This window comes from Solanum dulcamara, chromosome 7, assembly GCF_947179165.1.
Source record: "Solanum dulcamara chromosome 7, daSolDulc1.2, whole genome shotgun sequence".
Classification (NCBI taxonomy): domain Eukaryota; kingdom Viridiplantae; phylum Streptophyta; class Magnoliopsida; order Solanales; family Solanaceae; genus Solanum; species Solanum dulcamara.
This window is the reverse complement of record NC_077243.1, coordinates 10,356,455-10,372,588: the sequence shown is the minus strand read 5'-3', so window position 1 is coordinate 10,372,588 and position 16,134 is coordinate 10,356,455. Positions and strand designations below refer to the sequence as shown.

The following is a 16,134-nucleotide window of genomic DNA, read 5'->3' as shown; positions in this document are numbered from 1 at the left end:
GATTCAAAACTATCTTTGCCGTTAGAGAATTGTGAGGAAATGATCTTTTATGACCACTTACAAACTGAATAAAAGAAAATGACATTTTCAAATCTATTATAAGTAAAAATAAGGATCTCTCGTAAAAAAGATATAAAACTAAAAACAGTTTTGTATAAACTGCAAAATCAAATCTCTCAAAATTGATTGGACGCTCTCCGTTTAATTGCTCCCATGGATAGGTTTAATAGTTATTTTATGTGTTAATCTAGGCATATGTTTGAATATATCTAACACCTAATTAACAACTCATGCCTTTAAATAAAGACTAACACTTCTTTTTGCCACATGCCAATACACTCAATCATCACATTCACATTCCTGTTTCTACTTAGCACCTTTTTTTCTTCTTCTCAAGTTTCTATCACTCAAAGAGGTGTATCATACTCGGACACCATAACAAGTTTTGAACACTGACATTTTGTTTGAATAGTTCTTAGATATTGTTTCGTATAGTATCATATTGCATTGTATTGATGAATATAACAGTTAGATAGATTGTATCATTTTTTGTCGTTACATAATGTCATATATCAATAATTTGAAGGATAAACCAACATGAAAGTAGAGTACGTTGTAGAACTACTATAAAAATGTGTGATAAAAATGATAAAATAGGATTATTAAATCGTAAGTAAAGACAAAATGAGTGAAAAGATAAAGTAACACGCGATCACACCTGATCGATTGTTATACAAAATGAGACTTTTCGTCATCACTAACGATAAATTTAACGATACGATACAATATAATATAATAAGTGACAACCATCCAAAAAGGTGTGAATGAAAAAGCAAAAAATTAGGAGTTAGTTTGAAGTTGCAACAGCAAACAGAGGAACTTTCCTGTGAATAGTTAAGCCAGTGCATTCTGTCATATCTAAATCATCCCCCTTTGCTCCATTTGGCAATTCCCAATCAAATTCCCTCACAACATTTACTAGTACAAGCTCATTAGTAGCCATTGCAAAAGAAATTCCAGGACATCCTCTTCTTCCAGCACCAAAAGGTATCAATCCAAAATCATGTCCTTTAAAATCAATGGAAGAATTCAAAAATCTCTCCGGCTTAAACTCCTCTGCATCATCCCAAATTTCAGGGTCCCTTCCAATTGCCCAACCATTCGTTATAACCATTGTACCAGCAGCAACGTCGTACCCCATTACCTTAACATCTTGTCTAGCTTGTCGTGGAACTAACAGAGGAATCGGAGGATGTAATCGCAAGGTTTCCTTAATCACTGCTTTCAAATAATGCATTTTGTCCAAGTCATCCTCAGATACTATTCCATTTTTTGCTTTAGTTATTTCCCTCGCTTCGTTTTGGAGTTTGTTCATGGCTCCAGGGTGCCTTAGAAGCTCTGTCATGGCCCATTCCAACACAGTGTAAGTTGTATCTGTTCCACCCGCAAATATGTCCTACAATAAAGACCAGATATTTATTGTACTCAACTTCATATAAGTATTAACAAAGTCACTAAATTATTTGTTGTAACCAAAAAGTCGTCAACTTTTACCTAAGTATCACAGGAATTCGTGACCATATATAAGTAATGTCATTTATCACCAAATTATTGTATTATTGGTGATAAATGACATCATTTATGTCATGATCATAGCAAGTCCATACAGAGGGAGATTGAAAACTCACCAGAATGAGAGCTTTGATGCCATCTCTATCAATAGCAAAGCCATCCACCCTGTTTTGCTTGTAAATCCCAAGCAAAACATCAACAAAGTCCTCTCTGTTTTCATTTTCCACTTTTTCCCCCAACAATTCCTTCACTCTTTTATGACTATCTAAATGTTCTTCCACTACTCCTTCAAGAAACTCATCCATCTCCTTGGCAATTCTCTCTACTTTTGCTTCTAAACCACTTACTCTATCAATCCATGCAAGTGAGGGTAAAAAAGTCCCAAAATCAAATCCACCTAATATTCCCACAAACTCCTTCATCAATTTCCTAAACTTCTCTCCACTCTCCCCTCCACTATATTTCCTCCCAAAAGCTGATCTACTCACAATATCATTTGTAAGTGTCATAAACAATTCACTCAAATTCACTGCCTCTGGTGATCTCTCCTCAATTTTCTTGACTAACAAGGCGGTCTCTTCTTCCCTCACAACACGAAAAGAATGAACCATTTTGTTGCTAAGCAATTGAAGTACACATATACTTCGCATTTGTCTCCAGTAATCACCATAAGGCGCGACAGAGACATCCTTAAAGTCGTATAAAAGTTTCTTGTTGACGTTGGATTTAGGCCTGTCGCAGAAGATAAGGTCATGTGTTTTCATGATTTCGGAAGCTGCCTCAGCTGAGGAAACAACAAGAGTATTTACGCTACCGAGTTTAAGGAACATCAAAGGTCCATATTGTTGAGCTAATTTGTGTAGAGAATGGTGAGGAAACAAGCCTAGTTTGTGCATATGACCAATTAATGGTAATTTTAGGGGTGAAGGGGGATGATTTTTTTTGGTTTTAGATTTAGTCATGAAGAGACTCATAACAAGGAAGGAAATGAGTACTGGAAGGGCAAAAACATAAGACAAATAGGTACAATTTTCTAGCCATTGTAAGGAGTTGAACATATTATCTGTGTATTTGGTTTCAAAACATACAACAAAAGGACATAAGGAGAATTGAGATTTAAGTTTTAACACAAATTTTAATTTCTGAAGAAGACTACATATAGTGTACATTTAAGGAATTTAAATCTGAAAATTTAACTTTTTGTAAACGCAGTCAAGTGTCATGGTTTTGTGTTTGTATTTTAAAACATCGTATGTTTCAACTTTGGTCTGGTTATGCACCTTCCTCCTATTTTTCCACCTTAATCATGGGTTGGTTAGCTTTATTTCTTAAATCTGATTTTATTAATTATAAACATATACAAACAAACGTATATGACATGGCCCTTCTTGAGTGCGCACAATGTTTTTGAATACACATAAAACGAATCGAAAATTGAGTCAAATAAGAAAAAATAAATTGGACTAGCGATTTCGTTTGACGTAATTTGATATTAAAAGACAAAATCTAACTATACTTGCATTGGGTTGGTTTGGTTTAAACTAAAAAAAAGTCAACCCGAGATTAAATCAATACTATATTATATATATAATTTTTAAAATTTATTTTATAACATAAAGTATTTACTTTTATATAATTAATAAAAATTTCTTATACTTTTTCATAGTTTCTTTTAACATATTATTTTAAGTTTGAAGCTTAGAATTAAGAGTGGTCCAATTAAGATTATAGCCCATAGATATTACTAACTCTAATAAAGCTCAAGTCAAAATCAAATCAGTAATAATGTTAACAAAAAAAAATTACTTAACACTAAGATTGACAATAATTTTGAATATTTGTTCTTTAGTTTATATTGATTTAGACAATTAAAATCTATAACCTAATTTTAGTTTTTCTTTAATGTTTAGTCATGTAATTAATATTTATTAAACTTATTTTAGCATGATCATTTTCATTATGACATATCAATTTGCAATATTTATTTTATGCGATTTCATTATTATTTTTGTTGAATATTTTAGTGTCATTATTCATCTCATATTTTGTGTTATTTTCTTAAGAAACACATTAGATAGTTGTATTTTGGTAGGACTAAAGAAATATTTGAAACACAAGTTAATTATATGTTGGTATGAATACTTTATCCGAAAAACTTGAAAAAACCCGAGAAAATTCGAGATTGAAAAACTCGAGTTTAATTAGGTTGGTTTGGTTTATAGAATTAAAAATACAATACAAATGATTTGATTTGGTATTCGAAAAATTCGAACCAACCCAGACATGTACACCCATAACAGTTTGAATTCCATGAGTCAAACAATTTAACTTTGACCATGAATTTGGTCGTGAAATCTTTAAATCTTTTAAAATTTAATTCGCATATGTAGAAACTACATAAAAAAAATACTATAGGTCACAATAATTGACAATTCAAAACATTTAAAAGATATATGAAAAAATTACGGTAAACAAAAAAATTATTTAAATCTCAAAATTCGAAAAGTGTCACATAAATTGAAGGGAAGAAATACTATTTGCAAATTAATGTTTTGTTTAGCTTTCTTGGGTCCAACAATAATATGATTAAATTCTTATTATCCTAGTTGAAACGTAGCTAAAAACGCCAAATGTTTTAAGGGGAATAGGTATATTCATGTTTTTCAACGATATATAGACCTTATTCAAGTATTCTATAGTTTTCGTCAAGATTTTTCTTGTCATATTACGTATTACTACATCTTAACAACTTTGAAATAAATTACTATCTGAATGAAGGGACCAAACTAGTCCAAATTGATAACAAGCATTTCGTTAATGGTGGTTGGCACTTGGCAGTGACACCTTAATAATATGGAAATGAATTACATAAGAATTAAGACTTTAATCAACAATACTCTCCATAGTTCCAAATAGTAGTTTGAGACAAATACTCTAATAACTTAAAATTTTAAGACTTTAACTATATGAATATACAAAGAAGTTAGAAGACAAATAATATGGACATGAGTTACATTAGAATTGAGAAAATTTGTTTGCAAGCATAAACAACTAACTAAAGCTTCTTATTAAAATGTCTTTTGTTGAGATTGTCTATCAGGTCAAGCCAAAAATTTATTGAAAATAACTTTACTGTAGTTGATCATTAAAATTAGGTGGTAAACTATCAGTTTTACAAAAGTGAACTCATTTTAATTTGTTGCCTCTCGCCTTTTTGCATCCAGCTTTACGATTAATTAAGAGAGAATATATACATATCGTTTTCTGCAAAGATTAGTTATGTGAAATTTAATTACCATATATATTAATTATTCCACCCATTGGGGTCTCAAAAGGTTCTAAATTAATTAGCCTCATCGACTAGTTCACCTACTACGCGTAAACTTTTGGAGTGTTTTTAATTTTCCTGGATTTACGGATTACTAAATTCCCTGGGTGGGAGTTGTTGTAATTAATTTGGAGACTTATTTCTCCGGTCATTAGTTCATTTAAAGTCATTTTTCTTTCTTTTATAATTCAAAAATCACACTCATAAAGTCACTAAATGACATTAAATGTTTTTTTCCCATTTAAATTTGCTGGTATGAAAATTTTATTTTAAGCCAATTTATAAAAAGTAAAAAAAACTGCCAATTTTAATCATTTATTAACCCCATGCACTCGCTAAAACTATACGGATCAAATATATATTCTTTTATTTACCCTCTTCTCCTTACTCCTATAGGCTATAGTATTCATCCCTTTTTTGTATGCGTAATTTTATAAGCAGTATTTTTGTGGATGAGACAGAATGTGGTTTATTGGTCAAGGAATTATATAGATTTATTGACCATCTTTATTTAATATTATTAGAATCCAAACTTTTTGGCCTGTACTGCGAAGTCTTTGTGACTATATTGTCGCGCGGTTCAAAATCAAATCGAAATCGATAATTCGAATTGAAAAAAAGTTATGATTTATCAATAATGAGTTATTAATTTAGGGGTATCGATAACGATGTTAATTTTTTTTAATTATCGATTCTTAATCATTTGAGGTTTTTTCCTAACAAATTAACCGATAATCTGATAATAAATTAAATAATTATATGCACAGAAACAAACGATTTTCATGTCACTACACAAGTGTCAAGACACAATAAGCTATAAGATAAGATAATAATTAATTTTAATAATAGCAATTACGAACTTAGTTTTGAGTTATTGGTTGATGTAGGGTATTCCTCGACCATTTCTTCAGCTAATTTTGAATTTAATTAACACAAAGTTGTTGAAAACTTGAAATAATTTGTGTAATCTTGTTTTTCTTTTGTTTTGGGATGCATTCTTACATAGGTGTATAGGATGAAGAATTAAATACATCACAATTCACAATTTGATTAATAAATAGTCAAGTTGTGGCCGATGATCCTCCTTGTTCAACTGGACAAGCTGCCTACAAATTAATGCAAAAAACTTTCAGCTATTATTTTCTCGTTTAAATATATAAGTATCTTTTTATTTCTTAAAATTTTGATTTTTAATTTTTTAAAAAATCATACTTTGTAGGTAAAACGATTTTTGAATTAAAAATCATAGTTGAGATCATATAAGATATTATCTCGGAATCACAATTGGGACAAAAAAGACACACTAGTAAGAACAAGGAGTGGCAATAACAATCAGAGGATATTGCTTATGCACAGCCACACCTGTTGATTCCACAATGTCCAAATCCTTCACGTTTGCCCTATCAACTAACTCAAAATTAAAGTTCAACAACAAATTTGCCAATGCAAGTGTAAACAACAAATTTTCGAGCCGAGAAAAATAAATAATCAAGACCGGAAAATTGGAGTAACAAAGTGTAATATTTGATTTCAAAATATGATGCGGTTACAATCTCTATAATAATCCTCTGATTCTTCAAATAATATGAAACACGTTGAACTTGAATTTGATTTAGAGTCAAGGGCTTGAATAGCTTGATCTTGAATCTTCGTTTTCGAATTTGGATTTGAATTATTCGTCACGAACACTTGTATGGTTATGACGAACAGTAAAGATGAACAAGTAACTTGATCTTGATCTTCTTCTTCGTTCTTGATCTTGAACTTGAATTTGATTGCTTGAACTTTGTAGCTTTGTAGAGAATTTGCGGTCTTTGATCCACGAGCTCTCTTCTTGCTTCTTGTTCTTCCAAAAACCCTCCCCTCTCAGAATAATGAGGACCCCTATTTATAGTTGTAGGGAGTGGTATGAGGGTGTGATTTGATTGGTTGGTTTGAACTGACCAATCAGATTTCTTTGTTGAAGAGTTTTAATTTGATTGGTCAGAACATGTCACATGGGCACGTGGCATTATTTTAGTGGCTCATTTAATTTGACTTAGATTGCCACATAACTCTGACATGTGGCATGATTTTAGTGGCTTATTTAATTTGACCTGGATTGCCACCTAACTTTGACATGTGGCATGATTTTAGTGGCTTATTTAATTTGACTTGGATTGCCACCTAACTTTGGCACATGACATAATTCTAGTGGCTTATTTAATTTGACTTGGATTGCCACCTAACTTTGACATGTGGCATGATTTTGGGCCTCTAGGATGAGATGATATTGGGCTTAACAAAGTGGAGTCATCTTTATAGCCCAAATCAATGGATTTAGGTTTTTAATTAAATCCACATTTATTGGGCTTAAATAATCGACCCAATTTTATTAATCCAAAATATTTATTTGGACTAATATATCTTGAATTTAATATAAATTGAACCATTCTACAAATTTATATTTAATAAATTGTAAATGATTACAGCAAGTTCGCTAACAGCAACGGTAAATTGGGATCCTGGGCATCCCCTTCGCCCTGAACCAAACGAAATAAACTCAAAAATTAAATCCTTTTAAATCAACGTCAGTCTGAAAGAATCTCTCAGGCTGGAATTCTTCGGGATTTTCCCACAAGGAGGAGTCTCTTCCGAGCGCCCAAACATTAATAAAAACTTGTGTTTTTGCTGCTATATCATATCCCATCACTCTGATATCTTGAATTGATTCGAGTGGCATTAATGAAATTGGAGGACGCAAGCGTAGGCTTTCTTTGGTTGTTGCTACAAGATAGTCAAATACTACAAAACGCGTTTTGAACGCGTAGTCAAAAGGGAACAAAACGCGTTTTGAGCGCGTAGTAGAAAAGGAAGGTGCAATACGCGGATTTTACGCGTTTCTAGTTTTCTATAAATAGAGAGCATCTTGTCCTCATTTAGATGATCCCACAAAATACAATCCAAAAGAGTTAGAATACAAAGAGAGTTATACCAAGATAAATATTGTAGTCTTGAGTGTCCTCTTTAGTGTGTTGTTCCTTTTACAAAATATAAGTGTTAATTGTTGTTTTCTCCTTGTATTTGAGAGTAGTGTACTCTCATATTATTATAGTAAGATCCTTCTACCCCGTGGTTTCTCCCCTCTATCTGTTTGAGGGGTTTCCACGTAAAATTCTCGTGTCTAATTGTAGTGAGCCTTATGGTCAGGCCCTTCCCCGGACCCTGCGCATAGCGGGAGCCTTAGTGCACCGGACTGCCCTTTTTTATTTATTTATTATCATATCAAACTTTAGTTATAGTGAAAGAAGTTTTTCTATGATTGCCTTAGTATTCATCCCATTTTTATTCACTTCATCATATTTCCTCCCTAAAGCCACTCTGCTAATTATGTTAGTAGTCATAGAACTGAAAAGCTCTCTCAAATCTATCGTTGAACTCGTCACATTCTTGCTTGATTTTTTCAATCATATTCGACGTCTCTTCTTCTCTGATATCACGATTGTTGGATTTTTGTCCTGACTTTTCTAATATAATTGAGTTTTTCTTTTCCTAAAAGGAAAACATAAAGTCTCCATATTTGGCTAGTTTTTTTTCTTATAGGAAAATCTATAAATAGATGTTCATTCCTTCTAACGTAATAACATTTACAATGTAGTCCTACAGGCTTTAAAAGTTTTGTGCAGGAGGAGAAACAGCGAGACACAAGTGTTACATTAATACTTGTGTTAACCTCCTTGTATTCCGAGTGAATTAAAAGGGCAGCCCGGTGCACTAAGGCTCCCGCTATGCGCAGGGTCCGGGGAATTCCGAGTGAAATGTGAGAGGTTATTTCTCTCTATATTTTATACTTTCATATTTATAGTGGATTGTTGTGGATGTAGGTCGGTTGACCGAACCACGTTAAATATTTATGTCTTTTTTTGATATATTTCTCGTTTATCTTCTTATTCATAGTTTTTCGAGATTTGCTTTGGCTAGCTTCCACATAACACCTAATTATTTTCGGTCCTAACAACAATAAGATTGGACTCTGCTGTTGCTGATAAGGTGAAGCACGGTGACGCTTCTAATTTGTCTCCAATATTCACCATAAGGACTAAAAGCCACATCCTTAGAGCCATAAAGGAGTTTATCTGCCATTCTAAATTTAGGTCTGCTTGAGCATATGAGATCGTGAGTTTTCATGATATCACGAGCAGCATCGACAGAGGAAGCAACAAGCACTTGCTTACTGCCCAAGTGAAGTAGCATGACTGGACCATTTATTTTTGATAGCTTATGGAGAGAACGGTGAGGATGCAAACCGAGTTGATGCAAATTTCCTATGATGGGAAGTTTTCTTGGAGACGATGGTAACTTTATTGAAATGTTGAAATTAGTAAAGAGCCAATTATGAGGAAAGAAAATGGAAACAAACAGAGCAAGTATAAGAGAAGATCAGGGGAGATCCATTTTATTTATTTCTTGCTTTGTTTTAGCTAGAGAGTACCGAAATACATACAATGAAATCAATATTCGGGGCTTGTAGTTAGTAATAGCTACTAATCTAATTATTGATCTGCTGTAGACAATGTATTGTAAGTCTCCTCCTTCTTCTTTATTTTTTAGTTGTCATATTGCGTTTTTTGACTAATTAGCTAAATTAAATTATATTAATTTGATATTTTAAAATAAAAATTTAGATATTCAAAAATTATATGAAAAATACTATAAATTGTAATTTTTTTATACATGTTAAAATATTAGTCAAAGTTTTGATTTTTTTTTAAGTATGTTGTACTAGGGGACAATGTAGGAGGACGCTTGTGTATATGAAGAATTTTTTTGTAATTGGACTTTTAAAAAGGAAATTGTGACAATAAAAAAGAAAGGAGAGAGTAATATAATTGGAAATTGGGTAGATCTATTTTAAGGATTGGGATTATGTCTGTTTTGTCATTTTATAATGTTTCGTGATCATGATCAAACTAATCACACATTGCTTGATTCTTGCAGCTTCAATATATAATAAAGAAAAGATTTTTCGCATGAAAAAAAGAATACACATTATGAAATCGATCATTGTCTTCTTTATATGACCAAATCAATACAATTATTCATTTCTTTATTCTCTCAGTGCTTTAGAGTATACGTAAAGAGCAAATCTTTTGGTGAGGAAAAACTACATTTAGTGGTGTCGACCTCTTTCTTGAAGATATTATTATTTAAGAAGTTGAAAAGCATGAGTTTATTAAACTAATAATGATGCTTTTTAGTTGTACATTGATAAGTTTTTGGTATATTTAATTTGACTACAGAAGACAATGATAATATCCTTGGGTTCTTTTTGCATCCTCGGATCGTTTGGCAGAATGCATTACATTAGCATTAGCATTGTATATTACTATCTAGTTTTGTGTGTTTGTTTAAACTATGTACTATTACTGTAGCTCTATTTGAGATTATGTTATGTATAACTGCTACCTGAAAAATCATGATTAGTAATTCAAGGAGTTTTTAATACATGCATTAGAATGGTTAAAATCAAAATTATACTTAAAATATTTTTCACTGTATTTGGGGAGGATAATTTTGTAAAAATATATATTTATATTTAGAAAATATAAAATGCATGTTATTTTCATAAACCAAATAAAATGGTGCATTAAAAATAATCTCAACACAACTAATATCAACATTGCTAATGCATCCTATATCCTTCTATATTTTGCGATTTGACCCTTTACCTAGTCATTCAGTTATGAAATCATAAGATAAGAGTTACGTTCATTTTGTGAGGGTAAAATAGTGAGGGTGTTTTTTTCAATTTCAACTTCATTCTGTTGGCTAGGGCAAAATAGGAATGATGTATTTCAATTTCGATTTTTTGAGGAAGAAAAACAATACGTCAAAATACTACGCTTCTTCTTTTGCTATTCGGTAGCACGCTAGAACAAGAAATATTGCATAAAACAATATAACATAGATGTACAAATAATTAACACCCAAAAAGGGAGTCACTGGCACACTTGTTACATTTTGTGAAATTATTAGCTAATAGCAATACTGGGAGCTCAGTTTAATTGATAATATTGGTGAATAAGATCATGGAGAAAAAACTCCTAACTAGCTAGAGCATGGAGTGGCTACAACAAGCAAAGGTGATTTTCTTCGAATAGTGAGGCCAGTGCGTTCAGTCATGTCCAAATCTTCTTCTTTTGGTAATGTAAAATTGAACTTGTGCACAATCTTTACTAATGCTAGCTCAATTACCGCAATAGCAAAACTACTTCCTGGGCAACCCCTTCTGCCAGCTCCAAACGGTAGCAACTCAAAGTTTAGTCCTTTGACATCAATATCGCTATTTAAGAATCTCTCCGGCCGAAACTCCTCTGGATTTTCCCATGATAAGGGATCTCTTCCGATCGCCCAAACATTAATAATGGCTTGAGTTCTAACAGGTATGTCATAACAGCCTAATAATTTCACGTCCTCCATTGATTCTCGAGGAACTAATAATGAATTCGGTGGATGAAGCCTGAAGCTTTCCTTGATAACAGCTCTCAAATACTGCATATTTTTTAGATCATCCTCTGTTATCTCTGATTTTCCTTGAGCCAATCGTCGCACTTCATTCTGTAATGTTTTCATTGCCCTTCCTCAAAAGCTCCGCCATTGTCCAATCTAGAGTTGTATATGTTGTATCTCTGCCACCAGCAAACGAATCCTGTGATAGAAAAATAAACACGAAATGACATAAAATTAAAAATGCATTGTTATGTCGGAATAAATAATGTGTAGAAAATACGATATTCTTACCAAGAGGATAGCTTTCAATGAATCCCTTTGAAGAGGAAAGCCAGTTTCCTTTCCATTCTGAATTTCCAGCAAAACATCCACAAAATCTTTAGCTTCACCCACTCCGTGTTCTCTTTTCTTGTTCCGAATAATGTGCTCTTCAATCACACTCTCTAAAAATATATCCAACTTTTTAGCTATTTTCTCCACTTTGGTTTCTACACCAGTGATTTTATTGATCCATTCAAGCCACGGAATATAATCCCCAACGTTAAAAGTAGCCAAAAGTTGAAGAAATTCTGCTAGGATGGCCTTTGCATTTATTCCACTTTCCCTTTCATTATATATCCTCCCTAAGGTCACTCTGCTAATTATGTTATTAGTGAGCGAACATAAATGATCTCCCAAATTTATCACTGAACCCGAAGAATCACATCCTTCCCTAATTTTTTCAATCATATTCATCGTTTCTTCTTCTCTGACATCACGAAAAGATTGGACTCTTTTGTTGTTAAGAGGTCTTGCCTCCAATATTCACCAAATGGACTAAAGCCCACGTCCTTAGAGCCATAAAAGAGTCTATCGACGATGCTTGATTTAGGTCTGGTTGCCCAGACGAGATCGTGAGTTTTCATGATATCACGAGCAGCATCGACAGAGGAAGCAACAATCACTGGCTTACTGAAGGACCATGTTTTTTCGATAGCTTATGGAGAGAACGATGAGGATGCTATCCAAGTTGGTTCAAATTTCCTATGATTGGAAGCTTTCTTGGAGATGGTGGCAATAACATATTTTGGGTATTTGAAGTAGTAAAGAACCACTGATGAATTAGGAGGAAAATGAAGACAAACAGAGGAATTAGAAGAGAATACCAGGGACAGGGGAGGTCCATTTTTTGGTACTTACAAGTTAGTAACACCTACAAGTTAATCAAATTATTGATTCTCCTGCGCTCGCATATATATATATATATTATTTTTTTTTGAATATTTTTCGTTTTTAAAAATAATAAAATTGTATGTTTTAGTGGATTTTACTTCAACATGGCAAGAGTACAGATTACACTAAGAAATTTGTCAATGACCCATAATTAACATAATTATTTGGTAATTCATAGCTAATCAGTAGTTAAACTGGTTTAGCGATAAAAATATGTTAATTTATCCATCTAGCGTTAATTTCTCTAATTTTTTAATTTTACCGAAAGACAGAAAAAGTTCGAGGTTGGACGAGTTTTTTACTCAAAGCGATCTATTAATTCTGGGATTATGAGTGTTTTTGTTATATACCCCTCTATTTTATTTTATTGTTCAACATTATCCTCTATTATATTACTTGGTCAATTTTGCCCTCACTGTTATCGGACTTATCAAATATACCCTCCAATTAAAAAATTCCCTTAATCTGGCCAAAAGTGTCCGATTTTACACCAAAATACCAATTTCAAAAGGATACTCAATATTAAACCTGATTTGCGACCCGCCAAACTAAAACCCAAACCATATTATTTAACTGCTTATATTAAATTTCGTGACTATGATCAAATGTATCACTTATTTTTTTATTGGTTTAGAGCTTAAAAATATTGGTCAAAAAAAACTTCAAATATCTAAAGAAAAGATCTTTATGATTTCCACAAGTTTCATAAAGAAATTTTATAATGATATCGACCACTTTCTTGAAGAAATTAGTGACATCGACCACTTCCTTATTTTAGAAATAGTAAAGTATAATTTTTTTCCTCACTTGAGCAAGGAGATTTTCTGTCACACCCCGGGAGGGTACCCTAGACGTGACCGGCATTCAGAAATCATTACTGGCTCCTAAATGAACTACTTGGCCTGATCACACACCCGTTCATTCATTCAATCAACGGAAGACTTCAAATCAAGGTGGGCAATCACAATCAACAATCTAACTCAGTAAAGAAATGTCATGGGTCAACAAATCGAACTCCAATCTATGTCATGAAAATAATCTGACAAGAACAATTCAAGAAAATCAAATACTCCATCGACCCATCACTATCTAGTCTATGAAGCCTCCATCACTACTATCTAATTGGTGTTAGTGACAGGTTAATGACTACCTCAAATCAAAATGAAAAGACTAAACTCAAGGCAAGAATAACATAAGTGGTATCCTTCGAATGCAGGAGAGGACTCACCAATAAGCTGAGTGTGAACAAATCCTCAATGGTGCGCCTATTAATAACTTCTTAAACCTTTTTCTGCATCATAAAACGATGTAGGTCCAAATTGAAGTCAGTACGTGAAATGTACGAGTATGTAAATGGCAGAATGAAACAAGCATCAAGGTAGAATAATACCAGTTCAGATATCTCGAATCAGAAGGATAAGAGAGACTCAATCAAGGTGTCATAAGTCTAAAGTAAGAATGCGATTTAGACAGAGACCAATCATATACAATCCAATCCAATCATGTACAATCCAATTCAATCCAATCATATACAATTCGATCCAATCCAATCATATACAATTCGATCCAATCCAATCATATACAATCCGTTCCAATCCAATCATATACAATCCGTTTCAATCTAATCATATACCATCCAATTCAATCCAATCACATACCATCCAATCCAATCCAATCATCAACTCAACGAATAAAGTCAAAGGACTCAACTCAATAGACATGTGAATTAGAATTTAGAAATGTTATACCAATCGACTCAATCATCTACAATACCAATCAACCAAGTATTCAATCAATTCAATAATAAACTCAAAGGACTCGGCTCAACAGATATGCAAATTAGAATTTAGCAATGTTGTACAATTCAACTCAATTATCTACAATCTCAATTAAACCAATCATATCATGCACAATCCACTCAATTTGAGAGTTTCTCTAACCGACAATCATCACCTATGAGCTAGTGGTGTGCAACAAGCCGACGTTGTTGCCACGTTCATCCATACTTTGTCAGGGTATGAACAAATCAACCAATCATTGATCCATCCATCAATCAAGTCTTATCATGTCAGAACAATGAAATAGGGAAACATCCGACTTTAATAGTCCAATCCCTTCCTACGTTGGCTACGTAGTTCATGGAATTCGAGTATGGACTATACGCTTACCCAATTCAGTGCTCAATACTCCTCCCAAAACTCAATATGCTCATATCTATCAGGTGAGTAAAATACTCAAAATACTCATTTAGTCTCTTTTGGACTTAGTTCAAATCAACTCATTTAGTCTCATTGGACTGTTTTTAAAACTCAATCAATCTGGTTTCATTGGACCTTCTTTCAAAACTCAATCAATGCAGTAAATATTAAATGCATTTAAAACATAGTTTTAACCCATTAACTCATTCTCAAAATAGACATTTTAATGTAAAAATGTTCAACTCTTTTATACCCAAAATACTCATGCTCAAAATAATAATTAAAAAACTTTTCAAACTCAACTCATGCTTCAACTCTTTCTAAATCATAGATGAAAATAATTATTCTTTAAACTCAAAATAGTGTATAAATAATTTATTCAAAACGTTCATAAATCATTTTTTTAAAACTCTTTCTCAAATAATCATTTATACTCAAAATCCTCATAAGACTCCAATCAATTTGAATTATGCAAATTATATCATGTAGTCACATTAGACTCCAATCACTCCATCTCAAGACATCATCATCAACATTACCTCTTCATCAATCATTTTACCTTTTTAAAGATAGACATCATTTACATGATCATCAAACATCTTGCTCCAAATACTCATTTAACTCTATGTTCAATTTCATCAAAATCATTAAAATATACATCATCTTACTTTGAAAGCAATATTTTTATTTATACATGAAAACCATCAATCTCAACCTCAAAACAAATTATGACAAAAATGAAATCTCATCTTAGGTTCCTGTGAATGAATACATGAATTCATACTCTCAACAAAACTCAACTCAAGAACATCATTAACACATATGAATTTATATACAAAAAAACTCAATAGAAATTATAGATAACCCAAGAACTCAACTCATAGAACCTCAAAACTCAACTCAACTCAAATCAATGTAGATGTAGGGCAAGTGGTTAAATCAATCCAACATTGTGAATAGCCTTACATACTTGAATCTTAGGAGTTATTGGATAAAAGTGTTGGGTTTGGAACCTTGTAGTTTGAAGTTGAGAAACCCATCTATAGATTTGTGAAGGAGATCTTGAATTTGGAGTCTTTAGATCTCCCAATATTGGAGAAATCCCTTTCTTGAAGTTCTTGATCTTTAGGAGAAGGAGAATTTGAGATTTTGATAGTATCTCTACATACAAGAATATTATTAAGTTGAAAGATTGAGAAAATTACCTTTTAATAAATCTCGTCGGCAATTTCGACGAGCTGGAGGTCTCTTCACTGACGGCGAGTCGCCAAATGGTGCTTTAGCTCGCCCAATCCAACAGTTTCTAAAGGATTTTGAGCACTATTCTGCGAGCTA

At 32.6% G+C, this 16,134-nt stretch overlaps 1 protein-coding gene and 2 pseudogenes across 1 annotated transcript; all 3 read right to left on the bottom strand.

Annotated features, from left to right (window-relative positions):
* Positions 1 to 805: 805 nt before the first annotated feature.
* On the bottom strand, positions 806 to 2,696 carry LOC129896912 (cytochrome P450 736A117-like). The gene is made up of 2 exons (XM_055972909.1): positions 1,689 to 2,696; positions 806 to 1,456 (listed from the first exon to the last, which is right to left on the bottom strand). The coding sequence occupies exons 1-2, from the start codon at positions 2,628 to 2,630 to the stop codon at positions 848 to 850; spliced, it is 1,551 nt and encodes a 516-aa protein (XP_055828884.1). The 5' UTR covers positions 2,631 to 2,696; the 3' UTR covers positions 806 to 847.
* A 5,479-nt stretch (positions 2,697 to 8,175) lies between these two features.
* Positions 8,176 to 10,357, bottom strand: LOC129894497 (cytochrome P450 71A3-like; annotated as a pseudogene).
* Positions 10,358 to 10,802: 445 nt separating this feature from the next.
* On the bottom strand, positions 10,803 to 12,582 carry LOC129895760 (cytochrome P450 71A4-like; annotated as a pseudogene).
* Positions 12,583 to 16,134: the final 3,552 nt, after the last annotated feature.

Bases quoted from the DNA above. Each gene is read 5' to 3' on its own strand.
- LOC129896912 (XM_055972909.1), bottom strand. From the start codon at position 2,630: ATGTTCAACTCCTTACAATGGCTAGAAAATTGTACCTATTTGTCTTAT. The intron at 1,457-1,688 runs GTGAGTTTTCAA...TCTTTATTGTAG, and splicing joins GCATCAAAGCTCTCATTCTG to GACATATTTGCGGGTGGAAC.